At 26.8% G+C, this 21,047-nt stretch overlaps 1 protein-coding gene across 10 annotated transcripts in view; it reads right to left on the bottom strand.

Annotated features, from left to right (window-relative positions):
• The window catches only part of LOC100162539 (PDZ and LIM domain protein Zasp), a 32,922-nt gene extending 19,577 nt beyond the window's left edge, over window positions 1-13,345 (bottom strand). For 2 of the 10 annotated variants that reach the window (XM_029488455.1, XM_029488456.1), the window contains exon 1: window positions 12,956-13,345. In XM_029488455.1, coding sequence (XP_029344315.1) covers window positions 12,956-13,063 — 108 coding nt within the window. In that variant the 5' untranslated portion in view covers window positions 13,064-13,345. The remainder of the gene's footprint in view (window positions 1-12,955) is intronic. The other 8 variants (XM_029488450.1, XM_029488452.1, XM_029488451.1 and 5 more) reach the window with 5 other exon arrangements.
• Window positions 13,346-21,047: the final 7,702 nt, after the last annotated feature.

The raw sequence follows: 21,047 nt of genomic DNA, 5'->3' as shown, positions 1-21,047 counted from the left end.
ACAATTTCAATATATAAAAACCGAAGAAGTCACTCTGCTGTATAGTTGTAGGTGTCGAGTGTACCTTTTTATTGAGTCGGTCATTGTAATGGATGTGTTAAACTTATATTTAAGGGTCCCGGTGCCAGTTTTTCAAATTTTCCACAATTCTATAAAATTTGAAAATTCAATTTTATATTTTAGCTGCTACCCTAATATATAAGACTTATTTTTTTTTTTTTAGAAAGAAGACAATTTTTTACAGGGCGGATTGAACTTCGATTTTTGATTATAATGCTAAAAACAAAAAAGAATTAAGAATTAAAAACATGTAACAATTTGTAAAATTCAAAAGCTTATTATAGAACTCGTAAATAGAATATTTTAAATCAAAGTTCAATGCGCCCTGTAAGAAGTTTTCCTCTTTCTAACAAAAAAAAAATATCAAAATCTGATCACTCTACGAGGCGTGAGAGTTTTTCCTGTAAGACATGTTTTGGAGCAAAAAAACAGGTCACGCGCAGGCCCCTTAATAACAAATCATTGCTTAGGTGTCTACGATAGACGACACTAAGGAGATTCTACAGCCTATGCCCTATATTTCTAAAAAGGATATTATAATGTATATTATATAATAATATTTTTATATTATTAATTATTTATTTTTCTATTAGTAATACAGTAGGACAGCGGGTTGAACCAATTCTTTTCAAAAACAATATATTTTATTACCAATAATATTTTTTGAATTATAATAAAATATTTAACTAAAATCATGACTTTTTATTTCAATATCCAATTTTGTCAAAATTTGAATTTAAAATATCTATGGAAAAAAAAATGTGCATAATAATCTATTTCTGATATTTTCAGGTCACTGTAAGAACAACTTTACTCGTACTAAACGCTTTTTTACTCACAAACAAAAAAAGTAGAACATTTCAAATGACAGTTTATAAATAGCACGAAAAGACACAAAATATTTTTAAATTCATCTTATGTCTAGAAAATTCTAATGTAAATATCTGGTGAAAATTCAAGTTTCTACAAACATTCATTTTTTGAATTTTAACAAAATAAAAAACAATATCGATTTTGTTAAAAAATGATTTTGCATAAAAATTAATATTTCCCCTTTTTTTAAAAAAAGTGCTTGTTTACGTTTGAATTTTGAACCCTCCTCCTCCTCTAAATAGCTACCAAATAAATTAAATTTACTACCAGAACCCCCATGAAAATTAAAGATAGATGTACTACCTATAAAAAGTGCCCACAGAATCACATCGTGTTTACACATTTATACTTCTCCACGGTGACACGGTCTACAGTTTAGACAAGCTACCGATCAAGTAAATGACAGTTTATAAATAGCACGAAAAGACACAAAATATTTTTTAAATTAATCTCATGTCTAGAAAATTCTAATGTAAATATCTGGTGAAAATTCAAGTTTCTACAAACATTCATGTTTTGAATTTTAACAAAAAAAAAAAAACAATATCGATATTGTTAAAAAATGATTTTGCATAAAAATTAATATTTCCCCTTTTTTTTTAAAAAAAGTGCTGGTTTACGTTTGAATTTTGAACCCTCCTCCTCCCATAAAGTAGCTACCAAATAAATTAAATTTACTACCAGAACCCCCATGAAAATTAAAGATAGATGTACTACCTATAAAAAGTGCCCACAGAATCACATCGTGTTTACACATTTACACTTCTCCACGGTGACACGGTCTACAGTTTAGACAAGCCACCGATCAAGTAAAACTTAAACCTCCAAACAAGGCCTCAATATGGTCGTAGAAAAAAATTTTTTCGCCATAATAAAAATGACACTGGAGATGATAATTTATAAAATTTCATATATATTTAAACAATTATAAATATAGTATTAGGTTATTTGATGTCTTAATTCAGAAACTGCTTGAAAATATTCAAAACTACAAAAAATATTATTTTAGATAATTAAAAAAATACCATTTTAGTAAACTTCGTAAATATTGTCATCCTTAATTTGGTGAAAGAAAAACGTTCGTTCTAACGTTCGTTACACTAAGAATAGCTACTATTTTAAGTCCAAGAACATGTTTTAGCAGATAATTATATTGCTGTTGCAGTGTTATTGCGTCTTAACACTTAACATAATAAATACTTTTAAAATCATAACTATTCAGGACAATGAACTCATAAATAATAATAAAATGTAGGGGATTTTTTATAACATAATTTGCGAGTATTTTTAATGTTTAATAGGTAACTTAAAAATGTTGCAAAAAAATGTTTTTTTAAAAAAAATAATAATATTTTAAGCCATTGAGCCAACCTGTTTAGGTAATAATATTTAATATATTATAATTGGTAAAAAAAGAGCAATTGCCATTTTTTAAGTTAATGCATATATTCTGATATATACTTACAAAAACAATAGTAAATAAAAATATAAATATAAATCAACAATTAATGTTAATGTCTTTATTGATTGGTAATAAAACAAATTTAAGTAACTAATATCTGTATTACATATATTATTATATTAAATTTAAGAATTATAAAATCTGTAACTGACATTAATACTAGCTAGAGGAAGTAGGTACTTATACATAAACGACGTATAATATAAACTAAAAATGTCTATACAGACTATAACTATTGTCTATTTATTTATTTTAGATACCTAGACACAATTTTATTATAACATTTAACGTTCAAATTTTGACAAAATTCGTCAAAAACACGAAAATTTGAAAATTATTTTGTAGTTATAAATTTATGAAATGCTCAATTTGTATAAAGGTATAACTGTATAAGGTTTGGAAATAGGATACACGGTTACTCATAAGTAATTCATACTGAAATAAAAAAATCTAAAAATAATATATAAACACAATTTTTTTGCTTAGATTTTTGTTCCTTCAATGTGTAGTAATTTAGTTATACTATAAGTATAATAGCTCTATGTCGTAGAATTTAACTGAGTTTGGTCCAAAAAAGGCACTGTTAGAAAAAACTGCATTGCATTTTTATACCTTATCTTTTTAAACAATTTTTTTTTTATAAGCGTAAACAATTATTATTATTATTATTATTATTATTATTGTACATTTCCTGAAGCAATCTAAACTGCTGTAAATGATAAATATAATAAAAATAATATAAATAAAAGCGGGTAAGTGGATGTCGCTCTCCTGTACAGTAAGTTACAAGTGGGTCAATGTGTAATGGATTGTATTAAAATTGAATTCAATATAATAGCATTGTATAAGAAAAACGATTCTGAGCGGAGAGGGTTTGTGAGTCTGGATTTTGTATATTGTTATTATTTATTATAGCCTGTAAGTTGAATTAATATCATAATATTATTATTTTGTATTCGTTGTTATGTTAGAAATTAAAATCCTATTTTTAGCGGTTTTTCGTAATTTGTCGGTAATTTTTCCCGAGGCATTAAATTACAATTGAGACCTCTCTTAAGCATCATCTTGATTCAATTTGCTAAAAGATAAGGTACTATATTATGTTGAAATCGAAGCACTTCTTCTGGTAAACATTTTCTATACAGAATAAAAACAAATAAATAAAAAAATAAACATCATTGTTAAACTAATAGCTTCCTCGCTACACTCAGAATCTAAAACATCAATGCATTATTTCAAAATCTATTAAATACTATAACTTTAAATAATTTATTACTAATCAATATAATATTAGGTATAAATGTATTTTAAGGTAATGTATGGTTTGATTAAATGTCATTATCATTTCCTTTTCCTATTTCTTGTTATTATTAATACTATAGAATATGGGGTATATTTCTACTTTACCGGTACACTTTTTTTTACATTTTTTTTTTTTGAAACTTATGTAGTTAAGTATGCTGAAAACTATGCTGAAATCAGAACTCGGCGCACGGACTTAGTTTTGAAGTTATGGCCGATAATGAAGTTCAGTATTTCGCGATTTTTACGCATCGCGCATCACACTAGTTTACTACGACTATTTCGAATATTGATATTTTTTTTTCGATGAGTGACGCAAAACGTACCCTGTAACCTACTTGAGGTGGTGTTGCATAGCCAGTCAAGGGATATTTTAGATTAGCGGAGCGAAGCAACGGCGCCGAGGAGCGCAGCGACGAGTCCCGCAAAACGTGTAATCACTGCCCATACTACGACATAACCACGCTTGCAATAAACGAAGGTACTTTAAAAACAATATTTTGAAATCCCAAGTACACCCGAGGTGGTTTACACAACAAATAGTGGTATATTTTCGATTTTAATGTCCGAGCGAGCAAATGGCCACACTGGCAATAAACGTACTTTAAAAACAATATTTTTGAAAACCTAAGTTCACCCGAGGTGAATACGTAAAAATCGCGAAATAGTGAACTTCATTAGGCCATAACATCAAAACTAAGTCCGTGCGCCAAATTCTGACTTAAACTACATAAGTTTCAAAAAAGAAAATTACAAAAAAAAGGGTGCCCGGTAAAGTAAAAAAGTTCCATAAACTATAAAATGTCCTCGGATGACGGATACATAACGCCAATGAATATTACTAATATATTATTATTATATATTACCATATTCGGAACTTTTTAGTAGACAAAGTGCTTCGACTATGAGAGTGATTTCTATTAGAAAATCGGATCTGGGTAGCATAACTTACTACTATGGGGCGCGGGCGTCAAAATTGAATTCCCAATTCTATTCAAAATAATCGGAAAACAATTACAATACATTCCCATTTAATAGTTTAACACACATAATGCCTATATTGCCTATGGCTATACCTACCTCAATACCATGACTTAGAAAATACTAATAAATTATTTGCTACGCTGTTGAAAAATAAAATAGGTACGTATAATATTAAAAACTATGAAATACCTTATAATATATATAGAATGTAGTTAATAGTTATAGATGTTTAAATAATTCCAACGTAATTGTTTTCGTGTAACTTAAAGAAAAATGCTTGATGTAGGTAACAATAGTCCATAATTACGTTTCAGAGAAATGTGCATAATTTTTCAGCAAGACTCATGAAATATAATTTGTATCAAACTTAAATCACTCGAATTGTGATTAAACATACTGGAATTATTTATTGCGAAACGTGTAAACCGATTAAAAGAGTAGGTAGAGTAAATAAATAAACGTATAGGTATGTAAATTGTTTTTATTGCAGGAGCTCATAATAATATGCTTATTGCAGAATGCAGTTATACCAAGTAGAAGCACCAAATTGAACATTTAAAAAAAAAAAACAATAAATAAAACACTTGTAATTTTACAAATCATGTCATGCCTTAACAACTATAGTTTTACTAATGTTTTATAATTGAGTCACGTATTACCATTTACCTATCTATATTGCTGACGATTCTATAATAATATGTAACGACAGTCGTATAAAATGTTTGGTCTGCGCATGATTATCCATGTAATATGTAATATAAATCGAGGTGCCAAATAATTTCAAAAAGTTACAATTTCAATAACTATTGTTAACACAATAGATTCAATAAACAATTTTATTTTTAAATAATTAACACGATTACATGAATAATAGATAATAATCTCATTGTTACAAAAACATTTCAAAACTGACCATAACCTAATATATTCTGTTATCTGTATCTGTATTACAGACTTTCATCATTAATTAAACACAGAAGCAAAATAGTCAATATAGACATATACCCACAGAATATGTTTTACTACTCAGCGTTGCGTTTCATGTGTTGATGAACATTTAAATAAAAAATGAAATAGGTACCCATTTTTTTTTAAATTTTTTTTTGTGAAATAAAATGAAAACTTTCTTTTACATTCTTTCATATTTGTATGATATCTTATACAGTTATACATATTAATACCTCATACAATTTGTAGTAACGCTAATAAGATATTATACATTTTTTATTTGTAACAATCTTTTCGAACAATGGAAAATGTAATTATTTTAAGACATTTTTTTAAAAATTCATATTCTAGTCGAAAACTGCATATTATATAATATAATTGGCGTACCTTTAGTCCCCGTACTGCAGAGACATATTATTATTTTGTCCCCATCTTTTTGTTGTAAAATTATTGTTTAAATGTACCTAAATGTTTTCATATTATTTTAATATTCGTTTTAAATTGTTTATTCTTCAGTGACAATATAATATCATCTATCAGTTAACTACACATTTTTAAATTCTGCACGGAGCGATTATTGTATTGGTTTTATAATGCCATAATTATGTGGTTTTTACTTTTTTCTGTCATCACACTTAGGAATCAAAATGAAATCTTTAGTTTTATACTTTGAAGATGGTTACTAATGGGTAACAAATTGGTTAAAAATTCCCATTACTTTACTATCGGGAAACAACTATAACGGAAAACGGGAATATTTACTCATCATCAGTTTTCGATAAAATAGTTTTATGTTGTAAATCAAAAATGAATAACTGTATACTGTTAAAGGTTAGGCATATATCAACTTGACATTTTCACAAAAAAATTATATAAACATTTTCAAACATGAAATAATTTTCAAAATATTTTTGCTGGTTTTAAGCTATTTTTAGACGTTTAAATTACTTTTTAAAAATGCTTAGATTTATATTTTCTCATAACACAAATATAATAATATATTTTTAGACCTATAGTAATTACTAATTAGTTAAGCATGCATAGATTCGTGGAAAAATATTTCATTAAAATTATATATTACACATCAACAAAATATAATAATATAGTATTCAAAATAATAATACGTGAAGCATAAAAATGTATAGTATTAATTTTATAGGAATCATAATTGAAGTGTTTTATAATGATGAAATATTTGGCTTCATTCGACCAAATGAAGATATTTTATTTTTAGCATTGTTGGCATTACAACCAAACATTTTTGTCCACAATGTAGGTTTTAGAAAAATAGTGTGAATAATAATTTAAATTTAACTCTAACAAGTTGAGGTAGGGTATATTAATTGTTATTAACCTTAACCTATAGGTATTTTAGAAAATAGTTTATTCAAATTCAAAGTATAATTATTTGTAAAATTTATATTTGAAAAAATTATAATTATTTACGTTTTTAATAATATGTTATATTTTAATAGGTACATATTATGTATTAACATTTGTTTTATAAGTTGTCAAAAATAAAGATAAACTATTTTTAATCCTATATCACGAATGATATTATTATTTATTACATTGCACACATAAATATAAATATGTTTAAATGTTGTTTGCATATTAAGTGTAAAACTCAATTTACATACCTTAAAAAAAATATATAAAAACGAAACTAATATGTTTAAATGTTTAATACTATCAAAAATATATTTATTCAAAGTACCTATAACCTAACTTTCAAATATACCTAGGTACTTATTAGTTAGAATACATATGCTTCGTAAATGTTTCTGGACTTAGATAACAATAAAGTTGTATAAAAACACCAAGACTAAGTGCACTATATGTACCTACTTATTTATTACATTTTATCAGTCCTGTAAAGTATTTAAGTAAAAGTATTCAAATACTTTTTTAAGTATTGAATAACTTTTTAAATACTTTTTTTTGTATTAAATACTTTTTGGTATTGAATACTTTGGTTTTTTACTCGAAATAATTGGTTGGAAAAATATTATTGTCAACTACAATAATGGAATAATAGTTTTATTTAATATTCTGTATTTCTGTGATAGCCGAAGCCCAAAGGTTTGGGAAAACAAGATTTCTAAAAAAAGGTATTGAATATTGAATAACAATATTCCCTTTAAAACTATTAGATAACTATTAGATTACCTACTACCTATGTGTTTATATTACGATAATTAGAAACCCACTTTAAAAACCAAAAGTATTTGAGTAGTATTTGAAATACTTTACAATTAAAGTATTTGAGTAGTATCTTAAATACTTAAAATAAAATGTATTTGAGTATTTACTCAAGTACTTTTTAAAAGTATTCTTTACAGGACTGCATTTTATGTATGCTTTGTTTCGTCCCATTTGTAAACACGTAGATATCATATGGCTGAACCCATTAAAAACGAATAAATCTCATTTGTATAAGCTGTGTCTTTAAAAAGTACACCCATTTTTAGTTTTTGTTTAACTTATTATTCCAAACGTTATTTATAACTATATCTACTTGGTCGCTATTAAGCCATGTCAAAATTCATTTTATTGTTGGATTTATTTATATAATATTTACTTGACAGCACAGATGTCGAGAATCTACTATCTAGACGGTGTTAAAGCATTATTTGTACATGATAGCAGCAGATGCTTACAGTTTTTTTTTTTTGGTTTTTCGTAAATTATAAAAACAAATAGGTAATCAATTTATGATATGATGAGCTAAACACATTATCTGATGTGGTGGAAGTTTCGAGGCTATATTCAATCGCCAAATCATATTATATAATGTGATCTAGTAAAGTTAATTGCTTTGACCAATATTTTGCCAAAACGAAATTTGTGCACACTTCACTTTCTGGCATAGCTCCCGAACATTCGAACCGTTCTGCATTGTTTTTCTCAATATCATTAACCCAAAAAAAATATTTCCGGAGTATTTAAAATTAACTTAATATTATAATAAAATCTTAGTATCTTATACATTATGTGCAATCTGTATAGTTATTAGTTTCATATTATTAGTATCTTCATTTATATGATCACATTCCTGCAACTTATTCTGGATATTTATAGAAAAAATTAAAAGTATTAATTCTTTATATATAAAAACGGAAACACTGAAATGAACAAACAGATAGCGAATATTATTATTTTTTTTTAGCAAACTATCGTCAAATTAAAAACATATATAAGGTCGAGAGGTGACAGAATGACATCAAACGGAAGTTATATTTTGCAAACATATTATAAATATGTTGTACGGCATTCGACGAATATCGACGTCAGTACGTCATTTACTGATACTTACATAATATTATAATATAAAAGTCTGCAAAGTACAAATATCATATTTTGTATAAATGTTCATATACGTTTGACGAACTGAATCGAGTATAATCCTATTTATATTCAAATTTCGTTAATCATTGGTACCTATATAAAATGAATCAAATACTCAACTTGATATGATTTTCAATTTAGTTTTAATAAATCAAACAATAATAATTAATATATAAGAGAAACATATTGACAAATATATCGTCTATACTCTATATTGCTAACCTCTGCAGATAGCCTGATATATAAATATAATCAAAAGTGTGTATAATAAATGTGTGAATACTAAATACCTACCAATGATTGCATTTTGAGAGTGAGACATATCTATTTTATGATTTTAAGTTAGATCATATTATGTAAGTTATTTTATTATTTTATTTGGATTACAGCTGATGATCGTTTTAATATAAGAATAGATCACATATTATTTTGGTTGAAAAAGTGAACACATCTACAAGTTAGGTACTCTAAAACAATGAATTTTTAAATCTCGCCATTATTACCGTTATTAAATCGACTGTAACTTCTTCCTATTATTCATTAGAAAAATGTCGTCCGTGATATTAATGTAATATATATCATAATTCATAAATATTATAACCTTAATATGTATTACAATTCACTAATTCACTATAGGTACAATAAACATAATTAATAACTAATATATCTCACATTTTCAACTTTACCATAAATACCTATTACCTACACTTTCTAATATTACCAATACTCTTTTTGACTAAAATACTGGACATTTTTTTATGTTTAAAAAAATTAAGTGGTCAAATACGATTTATTTAAGGAAAATCGTTGTCAATGTATTTGTCGTAGAGTATATACCTACTATATATTATAATAGCGAGTGTCACGCATTTATTGACAATTTATCGCCACTTGTAAGACCTGTTTTTTGGTGTTCAGTTAAACGGCATTAGATAGTATTAAAATTACCAGATTTCACAAAAATATAGGAGCACTGAGCCTTTTATTGCATTTTTGCTTTCTCAACAAATAATAATTTTTCATCTCATAGTTTCATTTTTGACAATTTATAATTACCTACTTTACTTTTAAAACAATTGCCAAATTTAGTTAAATTTTTAATCATATATAAATTACATACTATGTGTAATAGTTATTATACTATAATTATACTATATTTATTATACTATAATAAATTAATACGTGTAACTGTGTAAACAATTTCGCTGCAACTACTTGGAACAATTTATATAAAAACCTAAAATATACGAGCATATTAGTTTTTACTACGAAAATTAATACACACCAAAGTAATTTAATATATTATTTTTTAACACATAGGAATAAAGGTCGTATTAGTAATTTTTATTGTCCACGACAAGTTAACAATGTTAATGTGTAGTAATAATGATAATAATAATACTAATATACAAGTGTCGTTGTTTAAACAAGTGTTTTGCCATTTGTGAACGAACATACTAGGTTGAAATAGTTGTTGTTAGGTACCTGCGTATTATATTCTAATAAACTTTATATCGTTTAAAATAGGTATAAGTATAGAATTAATATAATTTTTCGTCCTATAACTTATCCCAAACTAATAAAATAATAAAACATTTAAATATCTAACATCATAAATTCATAAATACCCATCGGGTATGATGTATAAACTATAAGTTTTAGATAATAATATTTTTTTTTTTTTTGATACTATAGTTATCGGATGATAATATGTACCTAATATGCATAATTACGAATATTTTTAGTTAAAACTAAATTATATTATCATTATTATGTATTGTTGTTACAATGTATGCACACGGAATTTATTATTTTTTAGGTTTGCAGTTTTTAACTATATTACTATATTTTAACTATATTATTATATTATTTTAATAATAATTATTAGATTATCAAAAGTCAAAATGAATAATCATTAATTATATTGAGAATATTTTTTTTAATATTATGTGTGTTACAGAATTCCTACTAAAAAGATTTTCAATATTTTCCTATACATATAATACACATCTTATGGTGTATTTTATCATAATATGTATATAGTGATTGTACGGTGCATATAATATGTTATACATATGTTAGAAATAATTTATTTACCTACACCTAGCCCAGTTTCACTTTTCAGGCATTTTATTAAATCGTAATAGTAATGCAAGCAGACAGTTTTTATTCCCCTAGGACCTAAAAATATCGGAAATTATAGAAATGTTAGTTACAGGGATCCGGAATAAAAATGGAAAATTTTTATTCAGCATATATACCTATATATTTAAGTGGATTGTATTCTCAACGTCCTAAATAAAAAAGAAAATATTATAATAATTACTTTGCATTTATTTTCAATTACCTATAATGACCCGTATAGTGCCGTACTATACGAGCTATGACCCAATGTTGAATTACGTATACAAATTTATATATATATTTAACATAATATTGTTGGATATATCTAATTCTAATATACCTAACAGCCTACAGAGGTCATTGTAATCGTGGGAGAATCGTGATGTACTAGAGCCGCAAATGTCATCACGGACATAATAGATTTTTCGGATATTTTGTTTCTGCTTGACTGCCAAACCAATATACCACATCTAAGATAATTATCCGTGCTAATCCTCTGGACCATAAACTTTATATAGGTAGTCTCAATTTTGCAATGGAAAACGACAGAAAATACATAATTTGAATAAAATGTTCGGTATTAATTGCTAAATTAGGTTGATTACGAATTGATTTCGTGATTGGCGATTATAAAAATCGAACAACTTGTGACAGTGGGAACATTGCCCAAATTACAGAAGGCCAATACGCACAGCTACATAAATAGAAAAGACTCTATACTCGTATGGTAACTTATACTAATGGAATGGTTTCAATACTCTCAATGCTTTGAGTTTTATTGAATGGAATTTCTGTTGGAAGAACAGTAGACAAGCACATGTACGTGGAAATTAAATCACCAAAATTTCATTTATCGAAATATAAAAACAAACATATTCGAGTAATTATTTACGAAACTAATGGAATGTAGCTATATACAAATAATACTATAATCACTAATGAGATGTAATAACTAATATAGTAGGCAACCTATAATATACAAAAACAATTTAAAGGTCAATTTTATTTAAGTTGAGCTAAAATATATCTCTGTAATATTATGTTAACGAATATAAGTACTTTAATAAAATTAAATAAATAAAAATAGATTGCTTAAGTTTATTCATAGTTTAATAATCATCCACTTCGCCTATTTACATTTGTTCAATGTCTTAGCTCATACCATTTCTTTAAAATATAAATTAAAAATAAAATATATATTTTCTAGAAATTGGTTTTTTTTTTAATTTGTCAATCCTCCTGTATTAATTTCAATCAAAAGTTACATCAAAAAATTAGCTATGGAATCATAATTATTATTTTTAAATACTGTAATTTGTAAACTAAATGATATAATGCAATTGCCATGATAACATTTTTATTTAGGCATGTCAATATTTAGACATTTTGAAACTATAAATTATAATATAGATTATATTATTTTCGAAAATGAATATTTCAATATTTCAATATTGATCAGATTGAATATGATAGTAAATATACCGATGTTGATACATAATAAATTGATTTAAAAGTTCTAAAAGCGTATCAAAATTAAACTTTTAAAATGTAAATGTAATATCGGCACTATAATAAATAATATAATATACTTTTTCTCAAATAAATCTCAAATGTATCACCTACCTACTTATTATATAGGTACCTAAACATTTATAATGTATGTTTAAAAATTGTTTACAAAATTAATAATCAATACAATCGTGTTACAGAGAACTTTTACATTTTAATGGACAACTTACTGTTGTCTATTATTATCTATTGACTATTACTAAATTATCTAACCACTACAACGCTATTCGCTAAATTTATAATAAATTACCAATTAGGTACAATAAAGAATAGTTTAAATCTTACCTTTTGTATGAGCAATGGTGTCCCAAAATCTTTGCCTCCTTGTAATCTAAAGCCCCACGGAGACGATTGGTCGTGCCTGGATAATTTCAAATTTATTAGCTGAGCCATTTAAATGTCTAAATAATTTCGCGTTGTCACAAAAAATTGAATAAGTAATTACGCCCGTGAAAAAAATTAAACCGGAGGTATAATAAAATAACGATTTAATATGAGTTTTGGCCGTTATTTATTTTAAATGTTATGTGTCTTATTATTTCTCGTTAATAATTTCCGGACGTTAATAATGATGGTCAACACTCAACCGACGTGAGCCAAGACTAATGCATTTTTAGAACAGAGACGTGAGCGCGCGCGCGTGTTTAAACTCTACGTTTTATTTTTGAAGCTTCTCCGGATATATAAAATGCGCTAGCAGTGACGACAACTCGACCCGTAATGCGCATATCCTCTTTCACGTTATCAACCGCTAGCGCGGTGCAGATTGTGCCATTGTGGAAGGACAGGGCAGCTGATGTGTATACCGTATGCTTGAAGTATCATAAGAATAAAGAAACGATTTTAAGTCAGTGGTATACCTACTACTAATTCAAAGATAGGCAAGTTACTTTTTTTTTAAAAATAACATTAATTAAAAATATGAATTTTTTTTGTATTATTAAAATTTATCAAATAAGTAAAATAAATAATAGATACCTTCCTACATTTGCTTGGAAAAAAAATATATTATATTATTATTAACAGTTCATAATGTATAACCGAGTACGTTTTTTTCGCCAAACCAATTTGATTAAAACATTTTTATTTTTACGATATGTATATAAGTATATTATATTATGTAGTCATGTAGACACCCACTAACTGTTAATAAAATAAAATATTATAGCAAAACATATTTCATAATAACTTGTAAAATATAACTTTATTACGGCTATCGGGCCATGATGCAAAATATTTTGGTCACAATGATATAATAATAAAAAGAAAATGTCTGTATAGGTAGTAACTTAACAAATAACTAGCTAAGTATTCTATATTTCTATTATAATAAATAATAATTAATAGGAAAGTAATTAATAACATAATATTTTATGGAAAAATAACCAAATAATGTAATAACTTGCGTCATTTGTTATTAAAATATGACAAACTTTGAAATATATATATATTATATATGCCTAAATGTCCATTTACCATACTACATCTATTATACATATAATAGAGTATACTTATAATATTTTTATTAACGTTTTAAATTAAATATTATTTTCTATCGATTAACTTTAGTTTTAATTTCTAAAGAATTATTAACCACACGGTATGTAACATTGATGAGGCGCCAACTCGGTTACATTTTGAGTCGGCCAACAAATTGTATTTTACTTTATACTATTAAACATCAGCGATAATTAGAACAACAAGAAGAGAGTAGGCGAAAAGCTACATTATTATTAAATTTTTTATTGAAAAGCTGATTTCGTGTTGTATATGACGAAGACTTATACAGTATGTATATGAGTATAGGTACTAGAATAGCGTGAACAGTGAGTGTCATTAACCGGTGAGGTGTTACAAGAAGACATATGAGGCGGTTTTCAAATTTAACAAGAAGTACGAAAAAACAAATACAGTTATAACCTATAGGTCATTTTACAAAGTTACTAAAAACCTGGATCTCACATAATATTTTTTATCTTATCTATAAGAATATCCTAAAATTAAATATAGGTATACACTATACAGTAATTCCTATGTTAAAAGTTTTTAGATTCCAAGTGGAGCGATAATAATGTATTAGATTTACAATGATAATAATTAATAATCATTAATCAAGGCCATAACTGTGGGAGAGTCAGGGGTCCAACTCCCCTTCCGAAATTTTTAAAAGTAGAACAAGAGTTTTTTTATTTTAAACTTAAAAATGATAAGTGTCCAGTATCCATGTTAAAAAAAATGTTAGACCCTCGACATTTTTCTTCAGTTATGGCTTTGATAGTATATTTTATATTTTTGTGCTGTAGTCTGTGACTAGCTTTTGAAGTAGTAAAAATGCTTCGGTTTTTACTTAAACGGTCCCCAATTTGCGCCTATGCTATGAAAATGTTTTAAATTATTTTGTAGTTGAAAATTCATACCTAAGAGTACCTAAGATTTATTTTAAATAAAATTGTACACAATATGTTTCATATTCATAAATTTGTTTTACGGGAATTAAATGAAAACAATTTGTATAGGGCCACGTACATTTTTTATGAGTAATATAGTTTAAAATGTTGTTGACATTGGATATTCACAGGTAAAATGACGATTTTTGATATTAATGTATTTTAAAAATAATTAGAAATTAAAAATATTATCCACTATTACTCAAATCATCATTTAATATACATAAAAAATTAAATTTTGAAAACATTTAGACTAATTTAAATCAATAGGCATTGGAAAATTTAGAATTTTTTAGTTTTGTGAAAAGTGTTATAATAAAATATTCAATTCATCAAAAAAGCTGGAAAATTTAATACAAGGTCTCACATCAGTTGTTAATTTATAAAATATATATAATAGGTACATGAGTACAGTGATCGTTAGTGCAACTCAGTATAATATGTATAGGTATTATTATTTACAGGTACGCAATAAACTATATAATTCTTCTCACAAATATCACAGTAATAACTAATAAATAGTTACTCCAGCATCAAATAGTTGTAAAAATTTAAAATATATACTCTAGTACTTACCTCGTTTGGAGTGAAGCTGTGAAAGAATAAATTGGGTGCCAGTGGCATAGCCTGGGTAGGTCCCGGGGGATGTAGCCAACCCTCCCCCCCAAAAAAAAAAATTATTTCGGGCTGTTGTGACCATGCTGTATGTGATATCGCACTAATGGCCACAGTACATTTCACCTCTGCAAAATTATGATTGCACAGTTGACGATATTAGTTGAAAATATTATTTTTATAATATTTATACCTGTATAATACGAATCCTGTCAATTAGTTCTAAAATATGGCTTAAAATTATTAATATTATCAACAACAGAACTAAAAATAAATTGTGTTTTTTTACGTTATCAGCTCACGCATCACACCTCGTCAAGCCATGAGAAATTGATACAAGGTTTCTCAAAGTGGTTCATAAGTCCTTAAAGATAGTATAATAATCATAATTTTAACATGAATTTGATTTAAGTAAATTACTTATTTTATAATATGGTTTGTAAATTTTTTTGGTATAGTGTACCTACCTATTTATCCATAATAGTAATAAATAATAATAATAATAATAATTAAATATTTAATTAATTTGATGTATTTTAGTATGGAGTGTATTTTAGTAAAATTCAAATTATATTTCAATATAGTTAAGAATATTTTAATAAATATGATGTGCGCTGAAATTTCGTATGTGCTGTATTAATTATCGATTATTGTTCACTCTTCATTGAAATAGTGAAATGTTGTACCTATGCGTTAAATTGTCGTGCTAAAACTGGTGAGCAGAAATATCGCAGAACCCAATATAGACACGACTATACTACGCAACAGTCGTATCAATAGGCAATATTGAATATATTATGCATCATCCTAAATTCCTAACGATCATTGATTAGTCTAATACTCTAATATTTTTTCAGTTTGTGTGTTTAAAATTGCAAATAGTACCTAATGCGTTTTAATAACCCACTTTATTTTTGTTATTTAATAACCGTTGTTGTATCATTTCTAGTAAATAAAAACGTGACGCGGATAAAGTTCGTTAAAATACAAGTGTTCCTTTTGAATGAAAGTGAAAAGTGTTTCAAAATAAATTACATATTAATTACCAAACAAATTTAGATACATAAATAAATGAGCTGGACATTAGATGAAACCAAGACTGCAAGAAACATTAGATGTGACCACGACTACCATAGATTATGCACCAAAATTGACCCAAATACGTCATGACGTGTAATTTGCTCCACTTAGATAGTAAAAAATATAAATTGTAATTTGCACCAAACTTCAAATCGATTATTCTTTTGATAGTATTCATACGTACGTTTCGATAGTAAAGTTAAAGATATTGAGATATGAGATTATGAGAAGCCAATAGACAATAGTAATGACTTTCAAAGAACACAGAGTCACAAAATATTCCATTTTATTTTCTTATTTCCTTATTAACCTATATTCATGCCCACACCGTTCTACGGTAGATACCTCAGTAACTTTTTACTTTATAGCTATACCTAATAATAATAATAATAATATTTTATATTAGGTATGAAAAATTAATGTAATATAATAATTAATAAAACAGTCGAAGATTGATAATTTGAAGTTGAAGGAACCGGCTAGAAAATTTGAATTATCCAAGGATAATAAAATTATAGAACATTTTAGGGATCATGGAAAAAGTTCGAGGTATCGATGATTTTGAGTTAAATAAGTTCGAGTTAACCACGTTCGACTGTATAATAAATACTTACATTATTTTTTTCAAAAATTAATAAAAATATGTCATACTGTGTAATAACGCAATATTACGACGGATGGGACGTCAAATTGTGTAATGATTACCCAATAAAGCTATGGTGGGTAATTAGAAAACCTAAGAAATAATTCCTAGAAATAATAAATAGAAAAACTATCAGTAGTTTAAGTCCTGCGAGTACCGTGTTAATGAGGATACCGACGAAATTATCGAATACTTGATAAATGATTATCAAATACCTACATTTAGACATATGTCTACCTATAATTGTGTAAATTACATATTATCATTATTTTGGTGCAAATAGCTAACTCCCGATAAACTGAATACTTAGATAATAGCACAGCGCCCTGAACATCTTGTATAGGCAGAACAATTTACACTCAGCGCGTAATTAAGTCTGGGAGTAACCCGTTAATGTCCAACAAGTTACCAATACATTTTTGATGTATTTCATAAGTGTCTGTTATGGTTGTGCTGCTATACTTTACAGTGGCGTATTTAGGAATTTCGATAGGGAGGGGGGGATGAAATATATAATAATAGGTACACTCAATAAATATGAATATAATATACATTTTTAAAATCCTCTAACTTGTTGAGTATTTGATGATTATTGTATTGACCGGTGAAATGCAAATAAAGCCAACACATTGAGAGGACGGTACACCCGTATGTGTTGTCGCCGTCTTACACAAGCACGACATAGCAAATTGTCGTTCACTATTATCAAAAGTGTGCAAGTGTGCTGTTGGTTTTGATGGCGATAGGATGAAATTACCTATATTATCAAACTTTTAGTTAAGAACATTATCTGGGTCTTAGCGTGGGCGATTTTTAATATTTTAATTTTTGATATTTCACATACCCTTATTTTTCTCGAAAATGAAAATATCAAAAAATCGCCCACTCTAAGACCCAAATAATGTTCTTACCTAAAAGTTTGATAATAGGTCGATTCACTCTAGTATCAAAACTAACAGCTCACTATTGAGAATAGTGAACGACAATTTCCTATGTCGTGCGTATGTAAGACAGAAACAACACACGCGGGTGTAGCGTCCTCTTATAATGGTCCGTATTACAATAGTTAAACTAATGTTAAACAACGGAATTCGACTGGTAAAATTTAAACTATGATTGTAAAACGGGCCCTAAGTGTTTAAGTCGGTTATAATAAACAAAGTATATAATAATAACTATTTAATTTATAGTTATTATTCAATATTAGATTGGAAAATTGATAAAATATTTACTTCTGTCATACTATTTATTAGGTAAGACTTAATACTTAATAAAAACTTGAAAAACATCGTTCAGGTGTATAGCAGTTGATACAGGCAAAGTACAAAATATTTTCAAGAGTTCATGAATACTTGGATAAACCTCTTTATTACAAACATCTAAAGCATGTAACCCAGAGATGAATACAATGTTTTCAGTCACTAAAAATAAACCCATGCCCTATAGTAAATTTACAGTCTTCATGGTAATTTTGTTTTATTTACCGACTATTTATCGGATTTATTATAAACACTCACGCATGAAAAATAATTCACAGAGAATTCAAAAATATAGTATACCATACCACCATAAAGATATATGTTTTTATTTTCCGATATTTATGCCACGAACGACTAGTGGCGTATAGTATCTATATCAAAGCGGAAAAATTACCACGACTAGAACATTTAGAAAACAGATATAGGTCCATACTAAACTTAAGAGTAGTATCATATTGAGAAATATAGAAAATAAGTAAACTTAATTTTACAAAAAATTAAGGTCAAGGGGGGATCTATCCCCCATATAAATTATAAATGATAAATTAGAATCATGAACCTACCATATCTTAGTTCAATAATTTAAATATTTTGAATATTTTTTTATATTATTTTCTTATAATAAAATATTGGGAGTCAAATATAATAATTGTGATTTCATAATTATATTTTCATAATCATCACAGGTACCAAGAAATAATAAAAGAGATTGCTAACTCATGATAATATAATTGAAATCAAAATCCACCATTTTCATGAGAATTGCGGGTTTTGCCACCAGAACATTCAAGGCCCTGCGGTTATTGCTTATTTTCATACTACCTACAACTTTGAAAAAAAGAATTTCGATTGATGTAGATGTATCAATTGTTTTCATAATTATATTATTATAATATGATCAAATGTCTGTAGGTTTTTATACTGTTACTTTATTGGAATGAAATCACAGTACATAATATTAAATTATTGATGACAAAATTATTTTTGTATTTTTATTAATTACGTTTTTATTGTTAAGCATGCAGTGCATGCTGAGCATGCCTGGAGAATTCGCCACTGGTACATACTTTTCAAATTAAAATATCTAAAACCAATAAATTTGCTAAATAAAATGCATGCTAATATATTTTTCTTTTCACATTATATGGCAAATTATTTGTACGTATTAAGAGTTTTTGGGGAGTTATTTTTTGTATTGAGCTAAATATGTTTAAAAATACCGGCATACCCTGCGAAAAAAGTCTGCGCACGCCTATGATTGAAAGGTAGTAACCCAGACTAACCCTGTAGAACATATTTATTAATTATTATTTATTATTAACATAATTATTAAGCCTCTATAAGTTTAAAAAAAAAGATCAAATTTGGTTGATTCAGCAGAACAGGATCATTGTTCACGTTTAATAATTGTGGACAAAATTCCGGTGGGCGGTAACGACAAGGGAAAATATTATTAAGTAACAACTCTTAAAACAAAAAACACTTTTTTTTTAGCGAATTAAACAACGTAAAAAATAGGTAACTATTTCCAGTAGAAACGTAGAGTTCACATAGAGCAAAACATTAATTTTTTTTTTAAAAACACTCATACATAAACACAATAATATTCTATATAGGATAGCCTTTTGGCAATTGGCAGCATTTGCTAATATATTTTAGTTTTTTTTAACTATTAGACAATTAGGTGAAACTAATTTTTGCCAAAAATAAATCAAAGATACATTATAATATTATTTTATGAAATATTTATAGATTTTATCAAGAGGGTGCAATAGTGAAAAAAAATATGGCATGAAAACATGGTTTCATACTTCAAGTAATACAATTTAATGAATGAGTTCACACTAAAAATACTTATTATAAAAATTTTAGAGAACAATTAATACATATTTGTATTAATTGGTTAAATAATTAGACGATAAATAGTTTAAAAAACTTGTTGATTCAGCATAAAATATTGGACGATTGGAATACGATATCAACAATCGAGATTCTTATAAAAAGTCTCTTCTACAATTTTTATATTAGGTTTTTTTAATGTTCAATCAGCCGTATTACTTGAAGTACAAAACCACGTTTATCGGTAAAAAAATGTTTAATCACGTTCGACACATTCTACGCTCGTAAGCAGCGGTAGCCTTCGATACGTTTAGTGTTCATACTTCATACCACCAGCCCACGAAAACGATAGTAGCGCAACCATACAATATGATATAAGAATGGATAGGCCACCAGAATAAGTCAAACGGGTTTTCTATCGCAGCCGCGCATAGTTCATGGGGAATCCTAAAAAAAACCAATGAAAAAAAACTACAAATTAAGATAGATTTACC

This window comes from Acyrthosiphon pisum, chromosome A1 (assembly GCF_005508785.2).
Source record: "Acyrthosiphon pisum isolate AL4f chromosome A1, pea_aphid_22Mar2018_4r6ur, whole genome shotgun sequence".
Taxonomy (NCBI): domain Eukaryota; kingdom Metazoa; phylum Arthropoda; class Insecta; order Hemiptera; family Aphididae; genus Acyrthosiphon; species Acyrthosiphon pisum.
The sequence above is the reverse complement of the archived record's forward strand: the minus strand, read 5'-3'. Positions and strand labels throughout refer to the sequence as shown.